The following is a 27,951-nucleotide window of genomic DNA, read 5'->3' on the forward strand; positions in this document are numbered from 1 at the left end:
TCATCATCATCACACTGTACGTCCATGTGTGTAATGCTGCCTGACTGAGACATATCCCTGTTATCTACATCCTCTGGCAATAATGGTTGTGCATCACTAATTTCATCCAACTCATGTGTAAATAACTCCTCTGAGGGATCAAGTGAAGCGGCTGTGGTGGCTGTGGTGGTAGTGGTGGTGGTGGCGGGCGGGAGAGTGGTAACTTGAGAGCAGGTGACCAAAGCTGAGCTGCAGGAGGATGGTGCGTCAAGGTTCTTAGCGGAAGCTGTTGAAGATTGGGTGTCCTGCGTAAGCCAGTCAACTATTTTCTCCGAATTTTTTGGGTTCAGGGTACACTGAACACTGGGCATTATTCCAGGGCCAGTGGAAATCACAGCACCACGACCACGACGGCCCCTGCGGCGTGGCCTGCCTCTGCCTGTCATTTTTTTTTTAGATAAGTGTTACTATGCGTGCAAGATACTGTGCCACCCTATATAAGTGGGGGGCAGTGGGCACAGTACAGTCTGTGTGGGCCTAATGCACACGGGCTGCAACTGCGATTATATCACAGAGAAATAATAAATAGAATTTTTTTTATCTGCGAGGTATTGTCTGTGACTCTCTGTATGAATGGTGCACACAGTGCTGTCTGTGACTGAGCCTGCAGCCTCTCACACACGGGCAGCCCGGCAACTGCAATGTATATATATATGTGAAAAAGCAGAATGATGTTCTAGCCCTAAAAAGGGCTTTTTGGGGTGGTGTCTGGACGCTGTCCTTACAGCAGATGAGTCTGTGGACACAGAACACTGCCCTCGCTGACGCTTTCCCTATTGAATCAGCAGCAGCAGCAGCACTGTCCCTGCTCTCACTGACACTGCAGCTTCCGAATGAATCTAAAATGGATGCTGTCCAGGAGGTGGGAGGGTCTGGGAGGGAGGGTCTGCTGCTGATTGGCTGGAATGTGTCTGCTGACTGTGAGGTACAGGGTCAAAGTTTACGCAATGATGATGTATAGGGGGCGGACCGAACATCGCATATGTTCGCCCGCCGCAGCGAATGCGAACAAGCTATGTTCGCCGGCGAATAGTTCGGGATATCACTAACAGTATACTGTATATATATTATAGAGGACAGTATACTTTATATACTACACAGGAAAGTATACTGTATATACTACAGAGGACAGAATACTGTATATATACTACAGAGGACAGTATACTGTATATATATACTACCGAGAACAGTATACTGTATATATACTACAGAGGACAGAATACTTTATATATACTACAGAGGACAGTATACTGTATATATACACTACAGAGGACAGTATACTGTATATACACTCACCTAAAGAATTATTAGAACACCATACTAATACGGTGTTGGACCCCCTTTTGCCTTCAGAACTGCCTTAATTCTACGTGGCATTGATCCCACAAGGTGCTGATAGCATCTTTCGAAATGTTGGCCCATATTGATAGGATGGCATCTTGCAGTTGATGGAGATTTGAGGGATGCACATCCAGGGCACAAAGCTCCCGTTCCACCACATCCCAAAGATGCTCTATTGGGTTGAGATCTGGTGACTGTGGGGCCATTTTAGTGCAGTGACCTCATTGTCATGTTCAAGAAACCAATTTGAAATGATTGGAGCTTTGTGACATGGTGCATTATCCCGCTGGAAGTAGCCATCAGAGGATGGGTACATGGTGGTCATGAAGGGATGGACATGGTCAGAAACAATGCTCAGGTAGCCCGTGGCATTTAAACGATGGCCAATTGGCACTAAGGGGCCTAAAGTGTGCCCAGAAAACACCCCCCACACCATTACACCACCACCACCAGCCTGCACAGTGGTAACAAGGCATGATGGAGACATGTTCTCATTCTGTTTACGCCAAATTCGGACTCTATCATTTGTATGTCTCAACAGAAATCGAGACTCATCAGACCAGGCAACATTTTTCCAGTCTTCAACAGTCCAATTTTGGTGAGCTCGTGCAAATTGTAGCCTCTTTTTCCTATTTGTAGTGGAGATGAGTGGTACCCGGTGGGGTCTTCTGCTGTCACCTTTCTTTCCCATTCTGACATTCAGTTTGGAGTTCAGGAGATTGTCTTGACCAGGACCACAACCCGACATGCATTGAAGCCACTGCCATGTGATTGGTTGACAGTATACTGTATATACAGTACATACAGTATATACGTCCTTTTATATATATATATATAGATTATATTGTCCTCTGCAGTATATATATATATATACAGTATTCTGTCTTGTGTAGTATATATAGTATACTTTCCTCTGTAGTATATATATACAGTATACTGCCCTCTATAATATATATACAGTATACTGTCCTCTATAGTATATATATATACAGTATTCTGTCCTCTGTAGTAGATACAGTACATCCTATTTATGTAGATGCGCCTTATTTTGCGCCAGATTTTGTCATCCAATTTCTATGTCACCCCGGGGCTGGCGTATTTTTCTGTCTCTTTTTTGAGTGGTGAGTTGCACCACAATTCGCCTACTTTCAGCTCACTTGCGCCGCACATTTTCACATGCGTACCAATTAGACCAGTTTTAGCGAATTTGAATCTGTCTTACAACAAAAAGACCACTAGAGTTCAGACGTAACCATAAAAAAAAATAATGATTTATAAAGGGACAATAAATGAGGTGCAAATTGAAGAGAGACTTTGCCAATACGCTCCCCAAAAATGCAAACTCAGTAAATGCGCCCCAATGTGTTGATTGTTGGAGCTGACTCAGCACAGAATCCACATCCAAAGGTCCCACTGAAATCTGCCACATCAATAACCGCACCACAAACCACATGGAATTTACAAGCAGATTCCACAGCGTTTTTTCAGCACGGAACATCTCTGTGTGACCCTACCCTAACAGGCGCCTTTGTATGGGGCTGTATCGGCTGTGTCACTATCCCACACATATCATTATAGTCAGGGGATTATGTGGAACCTTCTTCAACCTGTCCATGTATTCCTTAGGAATCTCTCTTTCATTGCACTTTTTACAGCCAATCTGGTTGTCCTGAAGATCCTGGAGCGATTTATGTTCTCTGAAAAGATCATGTCATTCTCAAGTTGTGTGGATCAGATGTTCACATTCTTTCCCCTCTCCCCTTCATTGTCATGGCTTTTGGCCTGTACGTGGCCACCTGCTGAACATTGTGGTGCACGTCTATCAGCAGCACTAAGCTGTCTTACCTCTTGATTCTCGGCTCTCCTGAGTGACTGGCTCATTGGTGTTTTTAGGGTATAGCCCCTTCATCTCCATTTTTCCTTATTATCATCCTTTCCTACCCAACTGTCATTACCTTGACATGTGCCAATAACTTCAAAAATACGCTGTCTGTGATCATCACTTGTGTATGTGGAGCAGCCAACCCCTTCATCATACTTTACTCCTATACAGTCAAGTCCCATTACTCTGACCACCAGCGAATCTCCAGAGTAACTGCCGTGTGCAGCACGGACAGCAGCTAGACGGCTCGGGGGGACTCTGTAAGGTCCTGGAGGTTGTCACAGGTATCTGAAGTCATGCTGACTGTACTGCATCCCACAGCTGCTGGAGGGGGTGGGGGGATTCATAGATCCAATACAACCTTTGAGGAGGTCCCAATTGGGCTCAAATTGGGGGAATTAGGGGGCTATGGTAGTACCTGGAAGTCCTGGTCATGCTCTTCCAACCAGTGTTCACTTTGAATCTCTGCCTCCTGTGCACTTAAGGAGCAGAACCTGACAGAACAAAACTTCACATTCACACTATTCCTGATAATGAAATCTCCACTAAGGGTACTTGTTACTGCTCTCTGCCACCCTCCCCAGCGCTGTCAGCAGTTTAGCATAGTCCAAACTGCTGAAAGAATTCCTTTAAATGGGTTTTATGTTACTAAAATCTTTTTTTTTTATTCTGCCCAGATTGCTCAAAACACTGGACATTTCTGACCCATATACTTATTGTTCCCAGGACGAGGCACCTTATACTGGTCCACGTAACCTTCTGAATGCCATGAGGCAGTTTAATTGGTATAATTAGCAAAGTGCAGGGAAGTAACACATACCTGACATTGGAGCACTGGTAGCGGAGGAGCCGTGTACTCATCCACTTATATGTCTCACATAATTATAAAGAATGACTTCTAGAACTTAGTAATTTGATATATTTTGTACATGTCTTTATTTTGATTCACATCAGTCCCCGCCCCTGAGGAGCTTACAATCCCACATATCAGGCTTACAGTATATCCAGATGCCTGCAATTTGGGGGGCAATAATTGTATTAATAAGATGTAAAATCTGTTCTCTTGAACTGTCAACATTTTATGATTTGATGGAATGTGCTCTGTATAAGACAGAGTCTCCCTCTAAGACGTGTCACAGGCTGGTGCACACTTTACTGAAGTGCACAGACTTTATTTTTTCTCTGTTCTAATTCTCTCTCCAGTTCTTCATTTCTTGCACGCACCATGCTCTCCTCTTCCTGCACTTTCTCCATGTCCCTCTTATGAGCAAATTCCCACAAGATTCTCTTCCTCGCCATCTTCTCCTTTTTTGGATCTCGTGTCTCTGTCATCCGGAACTCAACATCTTTGGTGATTGCAGACAGACACTGAAGCAACGCCTCATGTTTCCCTCGGGTTTTCCGGTGATCCTCCTTAGTGTAATTCTCCACAGGGTAGATGTTCTCCACTCCCATCCTTCTGAACTTCTCCTGAGTGTCTGATAGATGCTCGCTCAGCGTATTGGTGATGACCACAGTGGGGACCAGGCCTGGAAGGAAGGGACACAGAGTAAGCTGCATTATATATGTGATGTACTCTGTCACTTATACGTAATGGCTCTTTACATCTATGACTTAAATTCCTCACATTCGGCAAACATTTTATCCCTGTGAGCTGCTCTCTATCTTGTGGCCCTGACCTCCTCCTCTTCTTCATCTTGAGATACGGACTATGGGTCAATCACAGAGTCAGCGAGACAACATCGCACAGCTCAGCCCCTGACCCCTCTTTCCTGTCACAGGCAGGAACATGGAGGACTGAGAGGTGCACTCAAGTAAGTGATGCATGTAGCAGATCTAACCATACTAAACTGCTGACAGCATCAGGTAGGGGCTGGGGAGAGCAGTGCAAACCTACCACTGGTGGAGATTTTATTAGTCTGCTAGATTGTTCTCTTGCAAGTGCCCAGGAGGTAGAACCTTACTGTAAAGTCCTCTGCAATGAACTGCTTCACAGTCCTCCCCCTCTGTCCTGAGTGACAGCTGCAGTGATCTTCTGGTTGGATGATGCAGCTGTCACTCAGACCGGGAGGAAGGGGCTATGAAGCAGTTCAGTGTAGAGAGCAGAGAGCACTTCATAGTGAAAGTTCATATTTCCACCACTCCTGGTAATAACATTTTCACAAAAGGCAAGTTTGTTCTCCCCTGCCCCTACCTAGTGCTGTCAGCAGTTTGCAGTATGGTCAAAACTGCTGACAGACTCCCCTGAATTACTACTACAAGAAACTTATACTAGAACATTTATATTCATAGTCACAGGTGCATATCCATAAAGCAAACATGGTTGATAAAAAGATGGCTGCACAACTTTACACATACAAACAATAGAGCTGAGAAATGGGGATCATTCTAAATTTAAGTGGTATTATACCTACTATAAATGGAAAAATGAAAGCTCTTAGCGCACATTTTGATCAAACTTGTGTCGGGCCCTTCTACCAGGCGTCAACGTGGCTTCCGCAGACGGGTGCCTAACACTAATTTACCGCCTCTCAGACACCCCTGAATAATAGTTTTGAGCTATTAGGAGGAGACTTTAGATATGTAAATGAAAACGCAAAAGGGTAGCCTGAACTAGGAGCTTGATGGCTGCTTAGCTCTACTGCTCCTCTCGCAATTACCCAAACTGGAGCATTACCGACTCAAATGAGAAAAGCACTTCAGGGTCCAGTTAAGCTAGTTCAGCATCCTCATCACCATGTTCTCAGATGGCTGCACCGCTGATAGGTCATAGGATTCTCTCACAGAGCGAATCCGCCATCTTGTCACCAGAGTAGGCAGATACAGGGCCCAGTACAGTAGACAACACGTCTCGCCTGTCCTCAGCCACTGCAAGCCCGGCCAAACAAAAATCAAGGTGGGACACCACTATTTCTATTACGGTTGACAACGAAACTCAAGAGAAAGTGGTGATAGGCCAAGATGATGCATTAACCGCAATGTCTTCCTCTAACCAAGCAGCCAAGGAGGCTTTTATGAAAAACTCCATGATGGCCTTGAGAAGGTCAATACGGAAAGATATTACCCAAGGTATCACTAACATTTCAAGCACTGTAGATGGACTGGGGGACTGGGCGCAGGACTCCCCATATCTTCGGCACATCCAGCGCCAGTTCTAGATGTAAGAGAGTTTCCGAGTTTCCGAGCCGTCTTACATTTGGACCATTTTCTACATCTAAAACAGACGTAGAAATTGATGAATGAGACAGGCATGCCGGCCGTTCCCTTCCCCACCCATGCCATGCCCACAATACTAGACCTGACGTGAGAGAGGCAAAGTAGCAGATAGTGGAGCAAATAACCATTGCACTGCCATCTGCACCCGAAATACACCTAATTTAAGAGTATTTCACTATAATAAATAACCCCCATAATGTCTATTAAGTTTGTGGTCATGGCTACGGCCAAGAGATATCCGAAGAACCCTAGGGAGAGAAACAACCTAACCCAGCTAGGCGTGTCTAACCTGACTAAATGGCTTGTTGTGTGCCCTAAGCCATGATCGTGGGTAAGCCTATAAGTGGGCAAAAACCAAGCCAAGTAGGGTAGAAAAGGAACTCGAATTGCATGCGCAAACTAATCCCCAAGCCAAGGCGTCAGGGACCTAGAGCGAAAAATTCGGGGTGTATGAGGCAAGGCCAGAAGGAGACCTACAACCCATCTTGTGGATGACAAGGCCAGATACATGATGCTCAATATTGCGGATACTGCCCCAAAGCGGAATGGAGGACCGGGAATACGTTGAATAGTTCCCCAGACAACAGCTATCCGCTAGTCGTGGTCCTCGCATTGTTCTACTGTGTGCCCCTCAGAATTGTTTTAACGCTTGAGACGTGAAGACCGACCTACTATCTGAATCTTCTACCGTGAGGAAATGCAAAACCTGATTCAACGTGGTTGTAGGGAGTCTGAGGTTAGTGCGGAAAGAAGCTACGAAGCCATAATATACAAGATTCTGTCTATGCTCTCCCATGAGTGAGGGAATGCAATGCAATGAAGCTACCGGCGAAAATGAATTCCTGGTTGTGGTAAAGAGGAAAAGACTTTGCGCGGGGACCTGGTTGACAAGATATGATCGACTACGATCAGAGACTGAAATGCTGGAGGGAATTGCCCTACTTGTTTCTCCTCTGGCAGGACCTGAACGAAAGCATGAACAATTAAAGCAAGACGACGAAATATCTGCGTAAGACACGACAATGATGCTGTAGGGCGAACCGGACCAGTTTGCGGTCAAAACATAAAGTGAGCGAGCAACATGTATTATTAGGAAATTAGGGAAGCAGGTATGTGTGCGATACATAGGGGCCAAATCAGCCTAGATGCACAGAAGGACAACCAACCAGGCAATCAGCCCAGCAGGACTGAAAACAGTCATCGGGCCCCCGAAGCCATGGGGCCGAAGCCGTCATCGGGCCCCCGAAGCCATGGGGCAGAGTTTTGTTTTTTTTTTAAATCAAGAAATTATAACTATAATAAGTGACCTGAATAAGGTGCAGGTGAAATTAAACCATGAGCCTGACCGATGTGGCAGGCAATACCTAAGATAAACTACGTGGCCTGAATAACATGCAAGGTGAAATATCGTTAGGAACGAGACCTGACCGACGTGGACGGTGACCCCCAACATGAATTCAACTGCATGACCTGGAAAGACGAAGGGAAACATGACAGAAAATGGAGATAATAACGGACATTAACTAAAATGAAACCTAAATAACAAACTGGCAAGCAGGTAAAGATGTGAGTCATTCAAAACCAGTGGCGTACCTACCATATAGGCAGACCACGCAGCTGCTATGGGGCCCGTGAGAAAGAGGGGCCCGAAGTGGAGGAGAGGCCCCGCCCCCTAATTGCTCCTGTCTATCTTTCTAAAGCTAAAGGACCTTTAATGATGTCATCACAGGTCCTGTAAGGGAACTGCACAGTGTATAGTGTAGTTCCCAGGTTAGAAAAGTGCATCTGCCAGGACCTGTGATGACATCATCTTCAGCATCATAGGTCCTGCAGAATCTAGCCCTGTTTTTACTTATTGCTCACTCATGTAGAATACTTCAGACAGTTAGTGACCACAACCTCATGTACCTCACACACACAGTGACCATAATGTATAACTGACCACATATATCTGTACACACTGCATCTACAGTATTATACCTTCTATGTCTCACATCAATACACTGCTCTGTGTGTATATACAGTATATATATATATATATATACATTGCATATATTACACAGTATTATAGATGCAATATGTACAGGTATATAGTATATACAGCAGTGTACTGATATGTGAGGTACAAGGTGTCAATATACCTGTACACACTGCATCTATTATACAGTACCTCGTACCTCACATGTATATACAATATATCTGTACACACTTCCTCTATTATATCTCATACCTAACATATCAGTACACTGCTGTATATACTATATACCTGTACACACTGCATCTATTATACCTTGTACCTCACATATTACACTACTGTATATACTATATACCTGTACACACTGCATCTATTATACCTCGTACCTCACATATCAGTACACTGCTGCATATACTATATACCTGTACACACTGCATATATTATACCCTGTACCTCACATATCAGTACACTGCATCTATTATACCCCGTACCTCACATATCAGTACACTGCTGTATATACTATATACCTGTACACACTGCATCTATTATACCTCGTACCTCACATATCAGTACACTACTGCATATACTATATACCTGTACACACTGCATATATTATACCCTGTACCTCACATATCAGTACACTGCTGTATATACTATATACCTGTACACACTGCATATATTATACCCTGTACCTCACATATCAGTACACTGCTGTATATACAATATATCTGTGCACACTGCATCTATTATACCTCGTACCTCACATATCAGTACACTGCTGTATATACTATATACCTGTACACACTGCATATATTATACCCTGTACCTCACATATCAGTACACTGCTGTATATACTATATACCTGTACACACTGCATCTATTATACCCTGTACCTGACATATCAGTACACTACGGAATATACTATATATCTGTACACACTGCATCTATTATACCCTGTACCTGACATATCAGTACACTACGGAATATACTATATATCTGTACACACTGCATCTATTATACCTATACCTCACATATCAGTACACTGCTGTATATACTATATATCTGTACACACTGCATGTATTATACCTATACCTCACATATCAGTACACTGCTGTATATACTATATATCTGTACACACTGCATGTATTATACCTATACCTCACATATCAGTACACTGCTGTATATACTATATATCTGTACACACTGCATCTACAGTATTATACCTTCTATGTCTCACATCAATACACTGCTCTGTGTGTATATACAGTATATATATATATATATATATATATATACATTGCATATATTACACAGTATTATAGATGCAATATGTACAGGTATATAGTATATACAGCAGTGTACTGATATGTGAGGTACAAGGTGTCAATACACTGCTGTATTTACTATATACATGTACACACTGCATCTATTATACAGTACCTCGTACCTCACATGTATATACAATATATCTGTACACACTTCCTCTATTATATCTCATACCTAACATATCAGTACACTGCTGTATATACTATATACCTGTACACACTGCATCTATTATACCTTGTACCTCACATATTACACTACTGTATATACTATATACCTGTACACACTGCATATATTATACCCTGTACCTGACATATCAGTACACTACGGAATATACTATATACACTGTACACACTGCATGTATTATACCTATACCTCACATAACAGTAAACTGCTGTATATACTATATACCTGTACACACTGCATCTATTATAGCTCTTTTGTGTGCCAGGGCTGTTTTGTGATCCCAATCCGGCCCTGATGGCATAAATTATAAAACGCAGCAGCAAGAATAGTTCATGGAACTTGCCGCCCTAGGCAAGATAAAAATTGACGCCCCCCCCCCCTTATCAGATGATCTGCCCATATCATGTTCCACCCCTTTCTCAGCTTTTAAATTAAAAGAACTGCTATGTTTCCCTTAGGGTTAATCCAGCTTCTTGTAGCCGTCTCTTTTTGCGGAACGGAATTGCGGACCCATACATTTCTATAGGGCCGCACGTTGTGCGGCCCCGATCCGGAAATGCGGACCCGGATCCGCAATTCCGATCCTGAAAAAAATAGAACATGTCCTATTCTTGTCCGCAATAGTGCCGGCAATGTGCGGTCCGCAAAGTGCGGAACGCACATTGCCGCTGTCTGTGTTTTGTGAATCCGCAAAACACACATGGATGTGTGAATGGACCCTAAATGTGAGGTAAATTAGTCTCCAATGTAGTATTAATAACTAAACAATTACATAATAAACATATTGCATTGTCTACTGACCACCAGGACAATAAGATGATCTGGTCTCTGGCTTCAGTCTGGCTCTTGGTCTGGCTCTGGGGACTCCCTTGTCAATCTCTCCCCCCTTCCCTCCTTTGTCACTCTCCCCCCCTCCCTTGTCACTCTCATTATTCCCCCCCTCCCTTGTCACTCTCTCCCCCCCTCCCTCCTTTGTCACTCTCCCCCCCCTCCCTCCTTTGTCACTCTCCCCCCTCCCTTGTCACTCTCATTATTCCCCCCCTCTCCCTTGTCACTCTCATTATTCCCCCCCTCTCCCTTGTCACTCTCATTATTCCCCCCCCCTCTCCTTTGTCACTCTCATTATTCCCCCCCTCTCCCTTGTCACTCTCATTATTCCCCCCCTCTCCCTTGTCACTCTCATTATCCCCCCCTCTCCCTTGTCACTCTCATTATTTCCCCCCCTCTCCTTGTCACTCTCATTATCCCCCCCCTCTCCCATGTCACTCTCATTATTTCCACCCCCCTCCCTTGTCACTCTCATTATTTCCCCCCCTCTCCCTTGTCACTCTCATTATTTCCACCCCCCCTCCCTTGTCACTCTCATTATTCCCCCCCCTCTCCCTTGTCACTCTCATTAGTCCCCCCTCTCCCTTGTCACTCTCATTATTCCCCCCCCCTCCCTTGTCACTCTCATTATTCCCCCCCCTCTCCCTTGTCACTCTCATTATTTCCCCCCCCTCTCCCTTGTCACTCTCATTATTCCCCCCCTCTCCCTTGTCACTCTCTCCCCCCCTCCCTCCTTTGTCACTCTCCCCCCCTCCCTTGTCACTCTCATTATTCCCCCCCTCCCTTGTCACTCTCTCCCCCCCTCCCTCCTTTGTCACTCTCCCCCCTCCCTTGTCACTCTCATTATTTCCCCCCTCTCCCTTGTCACTCTCATTATTCCCCCTCCTCTCCCTTGTCACTCTCATTATTCCCCCCCCTCTCCCTTGTCACTCTCATTATTCCCCCCCCTCTCCCTTGTCACTCTCATTATTCCCCCCCCTCTCCCTTGTCACTCTCATTATTCCACCCCCCCTCCCTTGTCACTCTCATTATTCCCCCCCTCTCCCTTGTCACTCTCATTATTCCCCCCCCTCTCCTTTGTCACTCTCATTATCCCCCCCTCTCCCTTGTCACTCTCATTATCCCCCCCCTCTCCCTTGTCACTCATTATTCCCCCCTCTCCCTTGTCACTCTCATTATTCCCCCCCCTCTCCCTTGTCACTCTCATTATTCCACCCCCCCTCCCTTGTCACTCTCATTATTCCCCCCCCCTCTCCCTTGTCACTCTCATTATTCCCCCCCCCTCTCCCTTGTCACTCTCATTATCCCCCCCTCTCCCTTGTCACTCTCATTATTTCCCCCCCTCTCCCTTGTCACTCTCATTATTCCCCCTCCTCTCCCTTGTCACTCTCATTATTCCCCCCCTCTCCCTTGTCACTCTCATTATTCCCCCCCCCTCTCCCTTGTCACTCTCATTATTCCCCCCCCCCTCTCCCTTGTCACTCTCATTATTCCACCCCCCCTCCCTTGTCACTCTCATTATTCCCCCCCCTCTCCCTTTTCACTCTCATTATTCCCCCCCCCCTCTCCCTTGTCACTCTCATTATCCCCCCCCCCTCTCCCTTGTCACTCTCATTATCCCCCCTCTCCCTTGTCACTCTCATTATTCCCCCCTCTCCCTTGTCACTCTCATTATTCCCCCCCTCTCCCTTGTCACTCTCATTATTCCCCCCCCTCTCCCTTGTCACTCTCATTATCCCCCCCTCTCCCTTGTCACTCTCATTATTCCCCCCCTCTCCCTTGTCACTCTCATTATTCCCCCCCTCTCCCTTGTCACTCATTATTTCCCCCCCTCCCTTGTCACTCTCATTATTCCAACCCCCCTCCCTTGTCACTCTCATTATTCCCCCCCCCCTCTTCCTTGTCACTCTCATTATCCCCCCCCTCTCCCTTGTCACTCTCATTATTTCCACCCCCTCCCTTGTCACTCTCATTATTTCCCCCCCCCTCTCCCTTGTCACTCTCATTATTTCCACCCCCCCTCCCTTGTCACTCTCATTATTCCCCCCCCTCTCCCTTGTCACTCTCATTAGTCTCCCCTCTCCCTTGTCACTCTCATTATTCCACCCCTTCTCCCTTGTCCACTCTCATTATTCCCCCCCTCTCCCTTGTCACTCTCATTATTCCCCCCCTCTCCCTTGTCACTCTCATTATTCCACCCCCCTCCCTTGTCACTCTCATTATTCCCCCCCTCTCCCTTGTCACTCTCATTATTCCCCCCCTCTCCCTTGTCACTCTCATTATTCCCCCCCCTCTCCCTTGTCACTCTCATTATTTCCCCCCTCTCCCTTGTCACTCTCATTATTCCCCCCCTCTCCCTTGTCACTCTCATTATTCCCCCCCCTCTCCCTTGTCACTCTCATTATTCCCCCCTCTCCCTTGTCACTCTCATTATTCCCCCCCCTCTCCCTTGTCACTCTCATTATTTCCCCCCTCTCTCCCTTGTCACTCTCATTATTCCCCCCCCCCCTCCCTTGTCACTCTCATTATTCCCCCCCTTCTCCCTTGTCACACTCATTATTTCCTCCCCCCCCTCCCTTGTCACTCTCATTATTTCCCCCCCCCCTCTCCCTTGTCACTCTCATTATTTCCCCCCCTCTCCCTTGTCACTCTCATTATTCCACCCCCCTCCCTTGTCACTCTCATTATTCCCCCCCCCTCTCCCTTGTCACTCTCATTATTCCCCCCCCTCTCCCTTGTCACTCTCATTTCCCCCCCCTCTCCCTTGTCACTCTCATTATTCCCCCCCTCTCCCTTGTCACTCTCATTTCCCCCCCCTCTCCCTTGTCACTCTCATTATTCCCCCCCTCTCCCTTGTCACTCTCATTATTCCCCCCCTCTCCCTTGTCACTCTCATTATTCCCCCCCTCTCCCTTGTCACTCTCATTATTCCCCCTCTCCCTTGTCACTCTCATTATTTCCCCCCCTCCCTTGTCACTCTCATTATTCCACCACCCCCTCCCTTGTCACTCATTATTCCCCCCTCTCCCTTGTCACTCATTATTTCCCCCCCTCCCCCCCTTGTCACTCATTATTTCCACCCCCCCTCCCCCTTGTCACTCATTATTTCCAACCCCCCCTTGTCACTCTCATTTTACACCCCCCCTTGTCACTCTCATTTTACAACCCCCCTCCCTTGTCACTCTCATTTTACCCACCTCCCTTGTCACTCTCATTTTACACCCCCCTCCCTTGTCACTCTCATTTTACACCCCCCTCCCTTGTCACTCTCATTTTACACCCCCCCCTTGTCACTCTCATTTTACACCCCCCTCCCTTGTCACTCTCATTTTACACCCCCCTCCCTTGTCACTCTCATTTTACACCCCCTCTTTTGTCACTCTCATTTTACACCCCCCCTTGTCACTCTCATTTTACACACCCCCCCTTGTCACTCTCATTTTACACCCCCCCCTTGTCACTCTCATTTTACACCCCCCCCTTGTCACTCTCATTTTACACCCCCCCCCTTGTCACTCTCATTTTACACCCCCCCCCCTTGTCACTCTCATTTTACACCCCCCCTCCCTCCCTTGTCACCTCTAGTGTAGCGTGGCCGAGCTCTGTTCGATCCTCGGTACAGGAGCATTTGTTTCCTGTGCCCGGCCGGACTGACAGGAAGTGCACACTAAGTGTGCACTTCCTTTTAGTCCGGCCGGGTACAGGAAACAAAAGCTCCTGTACCGCGGACCGAACAGAGCTCGGCCACGCTACATTAACATCAGCACACAGCAGGCGCAGGTAGGATTCTTTAGAGCGGCAAGCGCTCAGCCTCAGCCGCTCAGGCGGCGCCGCATGAGGGGCGCTGCCGGCCGCCCGAACTTATATAAGCAATTATTTTTTTTTTACCGCGCCGGGCGCCCCCTGCTACATTGCGCCCTAGGCGACTGCCTAAGTCGCCTTACTGGTGGCGCCGGCCCTGTGGAGCGGATAGTGGGAGGGGCTATAAAAGGGGAATGGGGGCCCAATTTAGATTCTTGATATGGGGCCCAGTGATTTGTATTTACGCCCCTGTTCAAAACCAAAAGCATAGCTGCACAGGTGGACAGACAACCATTGGTCGGACCCCTGAAGCCATGGGGCCGAAGCAACCACCAGGGGCCCATGGGGCCGGGCAGCCGCCGGGATGCGAACCTTAGAATTAAGGACGGCTATGGAAAAGATTGGGGCTTAACCCGAAGGGTTTAGTAATCAACCGGGGCTCGATAACCTAGAAAGACAATGACATGGGGTAAAGCTTCTTAATGAAATGAGGCTGAAATGAACGGCAAGTACTAATCTGTAACATATAACTGACCAAAAAAAACTTCTGAAAGGTGCGCCATGGAAAATAGTATCAGACGGCCGCATGACCTACCAATGTCGATGACAATTGTGAAATCCTCTAAGCCAAGAGCCACTCCAGCGAGCCCCTTAGGGCAGGAGCCATGCGTGCGAGTCCCTTATGGCGGGAGCCATGCAAACTACGAATGACGATGCCAGTCGTGAGGACCTATAAGCGAACAGTCACTCGTGTGAGTCCCTTATAGGAGGAGCCATGCGTGAGAGTCCCTTATGGCGGGAGCCATGCGTGCGAGTCCCTTATGGCGGGAGCCATGCGTGTGAGTCCCTTATGGCAGGAGCCATGCGTGCGAGTCCCTTATGGCGGGAGCCATGCGTGCGAGTCCCTTATGGCGGGAGCCATGCGTGCGAGTCCCTTATGGCGGGAGCCATGCGTGCGAATCTCTTATGGCGGGAGCCATGCGTGCGAGTCTCTTATGGCGGAAAAAAGTATTAGATGGCCGTGCAAACTACGAATGACTATGCCAGTCGTGAGGACCTATAAGCGAACAGTCACTCGTGCGAGTCTTTATGGCGGGAGCCATGCGTGCGAGACTCTTATTGCGGGAAAAAGTATCAGATGGCCGTGCAAACTACAAGTGTCGTGCCCATCGTGAGGTCCTATAAGCGAACAGTCACTCGGGCGAGCCTCTTATGTTTTTTGTTTTTTTTTAAACCATTTATGCAGCACCAGAATGCCTTGACCATGACCCCCTCCAACAGCAAACCTGGGACACTAACCAGCCTACAACATGTCGTACCCCTAACAAACAAAACAAAACATGAAAAAACGGTCATGGGGCCCCCGGAGCCAGAGGGATGACGTTGCGGTGACGATAAGTAATTAAAACGTAAGCCGGACCTGATGGGATATGCAGCGACTTGAATGATTGGATTGGCTAGAAGGTGGCCTAAGGAACATAACTGCCAACAGGTGTTGAAAATATAGTCATTAGTAATCCGAAGCGCGTGCGTACATAACACTAACCACCGCGAACCATAAAACGTAAACATGAAATCGAAACAGAGATGGGAGAAAAACAAGAGCCTGAGGCGATGCAAGTTCGCTAAGAGAAGTCTCTTATCGTGACAAACAAATGAACAGCTTGTGAGAACATAGCAGGAAACTTACTGGCCGACTGACCTCCGCTGAGGAGCTGTTTGGTGAACTGGGGCAGGAGACCAATCTGAGTGAATATGAACCAGAAGTAACAGGAGACCAGTCTGAGTGAATACGAACCAGAAGTAAAAGGAGACCAATCTGAGTGAATACGAACCAGAAGTAACAGGAGACCAGTCTGAGTGAATACGAACCAGAAGTAACAGGAGACCAGTCTGAGTGATCATGAACCAGAAGTAACAGGAGACCAGTCTGAGTGAATACGAACCAGAAGTAACAGGAGACCAGTCTGAGTGAATACGAACCAGAAGTAACAGGAGACCAGTCTGAGTGATCATGAACCAGAAGTAACAGGAGACCAGTCTGAGTGAATACGAACCAGAAGTAACAGGAGACCAGTCTGAGTGAATACGAAGCAGAAGTAACAGGAGACCAATCTGAGTGAATACGAACCAGAAGTAACAGGAGACCAGTCTGAGTGAATACGAACCAGAAGTAAAACGAGACCAATCTGAGTGAATATGAACCAGAAGTAACAGGAGACCAGTCTGAGTGAATACGAACCAGAAGTAACAGGAGACCAGTCTGAGTGAATACGAACCAGAAGTAACAGGAGACCAGTCTGAGTGATCATGAACCAGAAGTAACAGGAGACCAGTCTGAGTGAATACGAACCAGAAGTAACAGGAGACCAGTCTGAGTGAATACAAAGCAGAAGTAACAGGAGACCAATCTGAGTGAATACGAACCAGAAGTAACAGGAGACCAGTCTGAGTGAATACGAACCAGAAGTAAAAGGAGACCAATCTGAGTGAATACGAACCAGAAGTAACAGGAGACCAGTCTGAGTGATCATGAACCAGAAGTAACAGGAGACCAGTCTGAGTGAATACGAACCAGAAGTAACAGGAGACCAGTCTGAGTGAATACGAACCAGAAGTAAAAGGAGACCAATCTGAGTGAATACGAACCAGAAGTAACAGGAGACCAGTCTGAGTGAATACGAACCAGAAGTAACAGGAGACCAGTCTGAGTGAATACGAACCAGAAGTAAAAGGAGACCAGTCTGAGTGATTATGAACCAGGATTAAAGAAGACCCCAAAAAGAACCAAACAAAAGTAAGCCTGAAAAGAACGCAGTTATGTTTGTCGGGAGAGAGGTACCTGTCACGAGGGTGTCAAGAGCCACGCCTGACTCCGTTGTACCCGGGGTCAGGAGGTCGCAGCGGTTGGCTGCACGCTCTGTCAGATAGGGAAGTTTCCTTATTGTAGCTTTCTGGGTTTGCTTTACAAACCCTTTTGGCTCACTCAGGGATCCGTAGCTCCTTCTCTCAGCTGTTCCTTGTCCAGCACTCCCAATCCTCCTTATATTCCCCTCTCACACTTCTCTGGTTGCCAGATATAGAGCTTCCTGCCTGGACATCTATTCTGACCCACTGGAGCTGTGTTGCTGCGTTCTCTGAGTGTTGCCTTAGAACGCTACCCTCCGGATCCCTGTTGGACCTTTGTGGACAATTGTTGCCGTCCACCTGGGTGTTTGTGTTTGTCTGTGTTTGTCTGTCCTCTCCCTGGTGTTTCCCTCTTAGTGCAGTGGTGAGGACTAGCGATCCCACCGGCCCGTTCATTATCTAGGGCTCATTTCAGGGAAAGCCAGGGTTTAGGCACGTGATCGCCGCACGGGTGAGGAACCCGTCTAGGGACGACAGGGCAGGCAGGTACCAGCTGCAAGGTGAGTTAGGGGTCACCACCTTTCCCTCTCCCTTGTGCAGGGCTTTCCCTGTTTTCCTCCCTGTGTGTGTTGCCGGTCATTACAGTACCAGAGCGGTGGGTGCAGACTGCCCCGGTGAGATTATTGAGTAAAACCATGACGTAGCAATGAACAGGAGAATGCAGCTTTGAGTGGGAGCAGAGTACAACACATGATGTAACAACAAATGGGTGAATGCAGCTTTGGATGTGAGTGGTACCTAAAAAACATGGTGTGGGCGCAGCTCTGAGTATGGGTAGCGCATGAAAAGCATGGTATAAAGCAGACGTATAAATGCAATCTGAAAGTGAGCAGAGTATTGACGTGATGCGAAAGCAGACACGTGGACGCAGCTCTAGTAGTGAATGGAGTATAGGACAAGATTTAACAGCAGACATGCGGACGTGGCTTTGGATGTGAACGGAATATTAACTTGAAGTGACAGAAGACATGGAAAGCGGCTTTGGTGAGTGGGGTATACAACCTAGTGTAGCAGTAGAAGTGTGAACACAACTCTGGGTATAAACAGAGCATGAAAATTGGTATAACAGCAGCTCTGATTGTGAACGGAGCATAACATAGATGTAACAGCGATGTAAATGCAGTTCTTGAAATGGGCCTGGAAAGAACCTGTAGTAGCATAGGGCGTGTGAACGCAGCTCTGGGTGCGAGTAGAGTAAACCTGATATACCGATAGACGTATGAATGCAACTCTGGTCGTGGGTGGAATGCAAAAAATGATTTGACAGCGTAGTGTGAATGCACCTCTGGATGAGGCCGAGAATGAAATTGGTAGAATAGCAGCTCTAAATGTGAGTGGAGCATAAACATGATGTAACTGTGAAAGTGAATGCAGCTCTGAAACAAGCCTAGTATGAACACCTTTGCAACACGCCAGACCTGCAGGGTATAGCGAAGTGAGGTCACGGTTATGGGCAATCGAGGGTTGCTCACTGTACTGGAGAACCCTGGGCAGGCGCGTGGCAGTGAATGAGAGGTAGACACGGTTCCTCTGGGGCACACTCTGGATGTAGGGACCAGGCCTGATGGTGGATGAGGTGCCCTGGATGTTACGGGTGTTTTGAGTGCCTGGGGCAAGGTCCCTTTAAGGTTTGTGACGCCAGTGCCTTTGACGGTGGCACACCGGTTGGTAGTTGGAATGATGGAGGTACACAGGTGGTATAGTGAACCAAACGTTACTTTACTGAACAGTCCAACTTTGTACAAGCAGGTGGTAACACAGTCTTTAAATCACAGTTTCACAGGTAGGCTTTCTCCACAAGATGGCAGGTATTAATTATGCAAGATACTCAGAGGGTAAATCCACAATGCACTCAGAATCAGGTTGTACCTTTCCTCAGAAATGGCGTACACTGTTCTTTCTAGAACTCCTGTCTGGCTTTCTATCCCAAGGCCCGGATGCCTAAAGGGTGGCTTAAATCCTTGGTAATTATATCTTCCTATGGTATTAATTAAATCCTTGCTTCACTTTCTATTGCATCTGCCCATCAGGGTTACTTATCTTTCCCTGGGATTTCCTTACTTGTTAGGTGGATGACTGTGGGTTTCTCCCAGGAGGTTCTGTCCTGCTACTGGGGTGACTTCAGAGCTAACTAAGGCTCTCTTGGCTTCAGGCAGGCTAGGTCTCCTCACTAGCCTCCTGGACATCACTAGCAGCCAGGGCTATCAAGCTGCATGTCAGGAGGAGGCTTTCTAACCTCTGTCTTCTCAGACTCCTGACTCTGCACTCACTCTCCCTGTCTGGGCCTGGACATTTATACTAGGGGCTCCCTATCTCCCTCTAGTGTCTGGGATGTCTAACTACACCCAACTAGGCCTGCTATTGCATCATACAGGGGTACATTGCATATAAAAACACATTAGGACATACATTAAATGCACAATTAAATATGACATTTCTGTCCCTTGTGAGTAGGAGTAACGCGCACACCAATTGACCCTTCTGTAGTGCCCACCCCTACCTAGTGGGACACTACATACCCCCACGCTATAACGTTGCCCGTCCTCGGCGCAACATGGATACTGCACCTGTAATAGAAAAATAATGCAAAGCAGGAAAATACATCTACATTTGCGAAAAATACATTATATGTATATATCAGGCAGTTCCACTGGCTTAGGAGCAAGTTACAGTGAAAAGGGTCGTCATTCTCTTCTCTCAGGATAACACAATGGGAACAGGGGCGCTGAACTGGCACAGCGTAACAATAAATACCAGGATAGTCCATAAGTGCAAATTGTCCATGATAGAACAGTTGTAGTCCATAGAAAATGTAAAAACATTAAATAACAATTCTTGGAGGCTCAAAGCATATAAAATGAGTCCGTACCCAGGTTATTTTCTCTTCAGACAAGTAAGGATTTCACAGACAGCAAAGCAAGAGGAATAGAATCACAGAGGCTCGCACGAGGTGGAGTCCATCTCTGGGCACATTTCTTTAAAATAGTAGCAAAATCTCAGAGGCTCATGTGCATTTGAGTCTATCCCTGGGCACAATCCTTGGAATTTAAGTTGCATAATAAAATGGCAGCACATAAAATAGTCCACATTATTTAAATAGCATCCATAAAGAAATAAGTGCTGTAATACCCTTAATCAACCTGAAAAGGGGGTTAAAGGGTTAAAGGTGCAACATATGAAAATAGGCACAACTGGGTTTTCACTCTGAGAAAGCAGGCAGGAGGTCCTGTAAACAAGATGGCCTTGCTGCACGTGGTATTTCAGTGGTTTGCCGCCTCCACTGAGCCGTGGGTAACTGGCAGCAGCAACAGAGGGCCAAAACAACGAAGGACTCCTGTCCTGAAGGGTTAAATCTTCTTTATAGGGTCCCTTGGCAAAATAAATCAACATCAAGCGCCTAGCAGGCCAATTCACAGGGGCATGTCATATCCACTAGGCATCTCAGTGGTGCTCCCTGGCTCCATTTGTATATTGGGCCTGTATTGAGAATCAACAGACGGATGTGCCCACAACACTGTATTGGGGGGCAACTGCAGCATAAACGGACCCCTAATAGGTATAGGCCCCATAGGCCTAGGGGTTATTAAAGTTGCTGACCACACCGGTGCAGGCATAACAATAGTGGGCTGCTGCACTGGCCTGGGTACCGCTGTTGCAAGCGGTCCGGTGGGTTCTTGGACGCCTGGCTCTGTGCGCCGGTGCACAGCGTATGAAGATCCCACCGCAGGTGCCGGTACTAAGGAGGGACGACTGGAAGGGACAGGTACTCTCACCTTAGACCCGGAGACGTCCGAGTCCTTACGTCCACTTTCTTTTAGGTCAGGTGGAGTCTGGATCCTGGCGGAGGCAATCTGGCACAGCTCCCGTAGTTTCATCTCCAGCCGCACGATCTGGTCGTCCAGGCTTTCGGAGTCGGGATCGCTGGTCTCCGCTGTCGCCGTCGGCACTTGTAAGGTGGGTGGCACGTCCTGCGCAGCCGCTGCAGGCTCAGGTGAGGCGTCCGCTTTTCTCCCTCTTCGGATATTCTCCAGGGTAGCACGGAATCTTTCTGCATCTTGTAGTTCACGGACAGTCTTCTCCCTGCGAGGCAGCTCAGGTGAGGGCCATGGGCTAACCCTCTTCTCCACCACTGTTCGTTGCCAAAATACATTCGGGCCAATGAAGGAGCCCCGTTCTTGAAAGGCATGATGGGCCGGTTCTGGAGAGCACACAGGTTCGCGCTCGCAGCCAGGGTGGTCCTCATCAAGGTCCCAGTCCTCCGATTTCTTTTTAGGACGGGACACGGCAGTGGCGTAGGGGCCTCGCAGGCCCTCAGCAGGGGTGAACTCAACCTCCTCTCCCTCGCGGAGGTTATGCAAATGTTCTGGGAGGTAGCTCCGCTTGACGGACCTCCGATTGACATATAAGTCTCTTCCAGTAAGATAGTCCTTTATGAAACCGAAGCCTCGGTCCTTGTCAAAGGCCACAACCAACCCCATTCTCCTTTCCAGGCGGGGTTGTGTGTCAGTGTGGCACTCGTGAACGGTCTTTGCCAGTTCTTCGTAGTAGATTTTGGTTTTAGTAGTCTTCTTTATGGCGGCCTCCCGAATCTCTGCCATCAACGCTGACCACTTGAACGAGGGCTGGAAGAAGTTTCTCCAGGAGCCATAGTAGGTCTCCGGTTGCGTCCTCGGTGGCGGGCAGGCGGGTCTCTCCGGTCCCGGAGCGTCCTCTTGCTCTACACCAGTAACATTCATCTTTAGTAGATCAGGCACAGACATCTCAGCAGAACAGTCTTCACTCCTCAACATGCTCGATCCTTCTCTGGAGAGCGACAGGGTGGCGCCAACAAGTTCAGACAGATCCTCCCATTGCACTGGGAGGCCGCCCCCCAGGTACTCCAGTATGGGGGAGGCGGAGTCCATTTCAGCAGACATGCAAATGTCCAGACAGGGCGGTGGCGCCAGCATACAGCCTTCCCGCACTTTTCAGCAGAAGGCGCCAATTTTTACCGCCAATTCAGTATGAAGATGACGCAGCAAACAAATCCAATCAAGCTAAGCGGCCATCTTTGAGCAAAATAGCTGTCTATTCACTGACAGCAAGCGGTGGCTTAAATAAGCAGAAAACAATCCATACAATGCAATTTTCACACCGCAATTATTACAGTTCACTTTGGCCCAGCAATTTTCAATAAAACAATTGGGGCTTGTCACTTTAAGGCAATTTACAGCACACAGTTTTTAAATCCGCAATGGCGCAGGAATGTTCGTATCCTGTTCGTGACGCCAATTTATGCAACACGCCAGATCTGCAGGGTATAGCGAAGTGAGGTCACGGTTATGGGCAATCGAGGGTTGCTCACTGCATTGGAGGACCCTGGGCAGGCGCGTGGCAGTGAAGGAGAGGTAGACACGGTTCCTCTGGGGCACACTCTGGATGTAGGGACCAGTCCTGATGGTGGATGAGGTGCCCTGGATGTTACAGGTATTTTGAGTGCCTGGGGCAAGGTCCCTTTAAGGTTCGTGACGCCAGTGCCTTTGACGGTGGCACACCGGTTGGTAGTTGGAATGATGGAGGTACACAGGTAGTATAGTGAACCAAACGTTACTTTACTGAACAGTCCAACTTTGTACAAGCAGGTGGTAACACAGTCTTTAAATCACAGTTAGGCTTTCTCCACAAAATGGCAGGTATTAATTATGCAAGATACTCAGAGGGTAAATCCATAATGCACTCAGAAGCAGGTTGTACCTTTCCTCAGAAATAGCGTACACTGTTCTTTCTAGAACTCCTGTCTGGCTTTATATCCCAAGGCCCGGATGCCTAAAGGGTGGCTTAAATCCTTGGTAATTATATCTTCCTCCCGTATTAATCCTTGCTTTACTTTCTAAAGCATCTGCCCATCAGGGTTACTTATCTTTCCCTGGGATGTCCTTACTTGTTAGGTGAATGACTGTGGGTTTCTCCCAGGAGGTTCTGTCCTGCTACTGGGGTGACTTCAGAGCTAACTAAGGCTCTCTTGGCTTCAGGCACGCTAGGTCTCCTCACTAGCCTCCTGGTCATAGCTAGCAGCCAGGGCTATCAAGCTGCATGTCAGGAGGAGGCCCTCAGCATATCTCTGGCTGGTGCCCTCTAACCTGTGTCTTCTCAGACTCCTGACTCTGCACCAACTCTCCCTGTCTGGGCCTGGACATTTATACTATGGGCTCCCTATCTCCCTCTAGTGTCTGGGATGTCTAACTACACCCAACTAGGCCTGCTATTGCATCATACAGGGGAACATTGCATATGAAAACACATTAGAACATACATTAAATGCACAATTAAATATAACATTTCTGTCCCTTGTGAGTAGGAGTAACGCGCACACCAATTGACCCTTGTGTAGTGCCCACCCCTACCTAGTGGGACACTACACGTTGTGACAGTGGACGTGTAAACACAGCTCTCACAGTGAGCAGAGCAAACATGGTATTTCAGTCGACGCATGAACGCAGCTCTGGTTGTGAGTGGAGCAAGGTGTGAACACCAGGGTGGTGCGTCTAGAGCATAAAAACGGAGTAACAGTAGCAGCTATGGCTGTAAGCCGAGTACACAACATGTGATAACAGGCGTGTAATACGGATCCGGCCGTCGGCTGGGGGTAGTGGCGTCGCTAGAGGGGGGCGAGGGGGGGCAATTGCCCCCCCTATGTTGTCCCTTGCCCCCCCGGGTGCCCCCCCCCCCGCTGATTCCCCAGAGTGAATACTAATGAGCGCTTCCATTATGGAAGCGCTCATTAGTACCGAAGGACCAGGAAGTGGTGAACGCTCTGTACTCACCACTTCCTGGTCCTCGGCTGTCGGCTGTGCAGGGCTGCGCACAGCGTGAGGGCGCGCTGTGACCTCACGCTGTGCGCGCCAGTTTTGAGCACCGTCGACTGAGGAGAAAATGGCAGGCGGCGTCCGTCCAGGAGCAGGAGAGGTAAGTGTTTTTATTTTTTATTTTATAAAAAATGTGGCTGCTGGGGGCATTATGGGGGCTAATAGGAGGCATATAAGGGCTAATTGGAGCCATATGGGGCATTTGGAGGCATATTTGGGGGCTAATAGGAGGCATATGGGGGCTATTTGGGGGCTAATTGGAGGCATATATGGGGGCTAATTGGAGGCATATTTGGGGCTAATTGGAGGCATATTTGGGGCTAATTGGAGGCATATTTGGGACTAATAGGAGGCATATGGGGCTAATTGGAGGCATATGGGGCTGATAGGAGGCATATGGGGGCTAATTGGAGGCATATGGGGGCTAATAGGAGGCATATGGGGGCCTATGGGGCTAATATGGGGCTAATTGGAGGCATATGGGGGCTAATTGGAGGCATATGGGGGCCTATGGGGCTAATAGGAGGCATATGGGGCTAATTGGAGGCATATGGGGGCTAATTGGAGGCATATGGGGGCATATGGGGCTAATTGGAGGCATATGGGGCTAATTGGAGGCATATGGGGGATAATTGGAGGGCATATGGGGGCTAATAGGAGGCATATGGGGGCTAATAGGAGGCATATGGGGGCTAATTGGAGGCATATGGGGGCTAATTGGAGGCAAATGGGGGCATATGGGGCTAATAGGCGGCATATGGGGGTGCTGATAGGAGGCATATGGGGGTGAGAGGAGGCACTATGGGGGCTAATAGGAGGCATATGGGGGCTAATAGGAGGCATATGGGGGCTAATTGGAGGCATATGGGGGCTAATTGGAGGCAAATGGGGGCATATGGGGCTAATAGGAGGCATATGGGGTAATAGGAGGCATATTGGGGGCTGATAGGAGGCATATGGGGGCTGATAGGAGGCATATGGGGGCTAATAGGAGGCATATGGGGGCTAATAGGAGGCATATGGGGCTAATTGGAGGCAAATGGGGGCATATGGGGCTAATAGGAGGCATATGGGGTAATAGGAGGCATATGGGGGCTGATAGGAGGCATATGGGGGCTAATAGGAGGCATATGGGGGCTAATAGGAGGCATATGGGGGCTAATAGGAGGCATATGGGGGCTAATTGGAGGCATATGGGGGCTAATTGGAGGCATATGGGGGCATATGGGGGCTAATAGGAGGCATATGGGGGCTAATAGGCATATGGGGGCTAATTGGAGGCATATGGGGGCTAATAGGAGGCATATGGGGGCTAATTGGAGGCATATGGGGGCTAATTGGAGGCATATGGGGGCTAATAAGAGGCATAATGGGGCTAATAAGAGGCATAATGGGGGCTAATGAGGCATAAGGGCTGATATGGGGGCTAATGAGGCATAAGGGCTGATATGGGGGCTAATGAGGCATAAGGGCTGATATGGGAGCTAATGAGGCATAAGGGCTGATATGGGGGCTGATATGAGAGGCATAATGAGGGCTAATGAGAGGCATAATGTGTCATCCACAGATGCCCCCATAACAGTGTGTCTTCCACAGATCCCCCATAACAGTGCGCCTGTGCACTGACGAGAGACAGAAAGAAGGGGAAAGAATACGTGGATGCAAGCAGAGGACGGCACAGCAGACGACTGAGTAGCTTCTTTTGTAAGTAAATTGCTTTATTATAACTGTATCCCTGCATATCGCAATTCACTCGTATTTTGTAATCTTATTGATATATACTTATTTTGTTTGTGCCCCCCCATTTTTGACTGTGGTATCTTTGTGCCCCCCCTATATATTGTTCCTAGAGTCGCCACTGGCTGGGGGCGGAATGAGATGTCACAGCCGACAGGTGACCGCAGCCTGAATGTGAGACCAATCTGAGTGAATACGAACCAAGAGCAGGAAAGTGCAGGACAGTGAGGACGTGCGGATGCAGCATAAGACATGAAATAAAAGCCGGAAGTGTAAATGCCGCTCAGGATAACAGCAGAGCATGAAAGTGCGGCAGGGATTTTAAGTACATGGAGCAGTGAAATATGTGAAGTCTAAGGATGGTGGTAGCGGGGGAGGGGGAGACACGTGGCAAGGAACAGCTACAGCAAGAGGCCTAAACAATAAGCGCTGTGTCCGATCTCGAAACATGACGTCACCTGCAGCCGGGTAACTCTTCCTTTACAGCAAACCGGCTGAAGTAACTTTTCATACGAGACGAACGAAGCGAAGTGAAACTTGTAAGATTTATAGGAACCGACTCCTATTACCAACAAACAAAGATGAAAAGAAATAGAAGGATTCAGCCCCAACGAGCAAACCTGAGGCAGCGGATTCTGAGGCGAAGCCTCCCGTTCGCTAGCAAAGTCGGTTCCGACCGGCCTGGAGAGACGGCCCAACCCATTATTACTACTATAATACAGAGGGGGGCCATTATTACTACTATAATACAGAGGAGGACATTATTACTACTATAATACAGAGAAGGGCCATTATTACTACTATAATACAGAGGGGGCCATTATTACTACTATAATACAGAGGGGGGCCATTATTACTACTATAATACAGAGGGGGCCATTATTACTACTATAATACAGAGGGGGTCCATTATTACTACTATAATACAGAGGGGGCCATTATTAGTACTATAATACAGAGGGGGCCATTATTACTACTATAATACAGAGGGGGCCATTATTACTACTATAATAGTGGGGGGGCATTATTACTACTATAATACAGAGGGGGGCCATTATTACTGCTATAATACAGAGGGGGCCATTATTACTACTATAATACAGAGGGGGTCCATTATTACTACTATAATACAGAGGGGGCCATTATTAGTACTATAATACAGAGGGGGCCATTATTACTACTATAATACAGAGGGGGCCATTATTACTACTATAATACAGAGGAGGCCATTATTACTACTATAATACAAAGGGGGGCCATTATTACTACTATAATACAGAGGAGGCCATTATTACTACTATAATAGTGGGGGGGCATTATTACTACTATAATACAGAGGGGGGCCATTATTACTGCTATAATACAGAGGGGGCCATTATTACTACTATAATACAGAGGAGGCCATTATAACTACTATAATACAGAGAAGGGCCATTATTACTCCTATAATACAGAGGGGGGCCATTATTACTACTATAATACAGAGGAGGACATTATTACTACTATAATACAGAGAAGGGCCATTATTACTACTATAATACAGAGGGGGCCATTATTACTACTATAATACAGAGGGGGGCCATTATTACTACTATAATACAGAGGGGGCCATTATTACTACTATAATACAGAGGGGGTCCATTATTACTACTATAATACAGAGGGGGCCATTATTAGTACTATAATACAGAGGGGGCCATTATTACTACTATAATACAGAGGGGGCCATTATTACTACTATAATACAGAGGAGGCCATTATTACTACTATAATACAAAGGGGGGCCATTATTACTACTATAATACAGAGGAGGCCATTATTACTACTATAATAGTGGGGGGGCATTATTACTACTATAATACAGAGGGGGG

General features: G+C 47.5%; 1 protein-coding gene across 1 annotated transcript in view; it reads right to left on the minus strand.

The window, feature by feature from the left end:
• Positions 1 to 4,206: 4,206 nt before the first annotated feature.
• LOC122945090 overlaps positions 4,207 to 27,951 on the minus strand; it is an 82,140-nt gene continuing 58,395 nt past the window's right edge. The window contains exon 5 of the mRNA XM_044303954.1: positions 4,207 to 4,791. Within this exon, the coding sequence (XP_044159889.1) occupies positions 4,415 to 4,791 (377 nt within the window). The 3' untranslated portion in view covers positions 4,207 to 4,414. The remainder of the gene's footprint in view (positions 4,792 to 27,951) is intronic.

Source organism: Bufo gargarizans, chromosome 8, assembly GCF_014858855.1.
Source record: "Bufo gargarizans isolate SCDJY-AF-19 chromosome 8, ASM1485885v1, whole genome shotgun sequence".
NCBI classification, from domain to species: domain Eukaryota; kingdom Metazoa; phylum Chordata; class Amphibia; order Anura; family Bufonidae; genus Bufo; species Bufo gargarizans.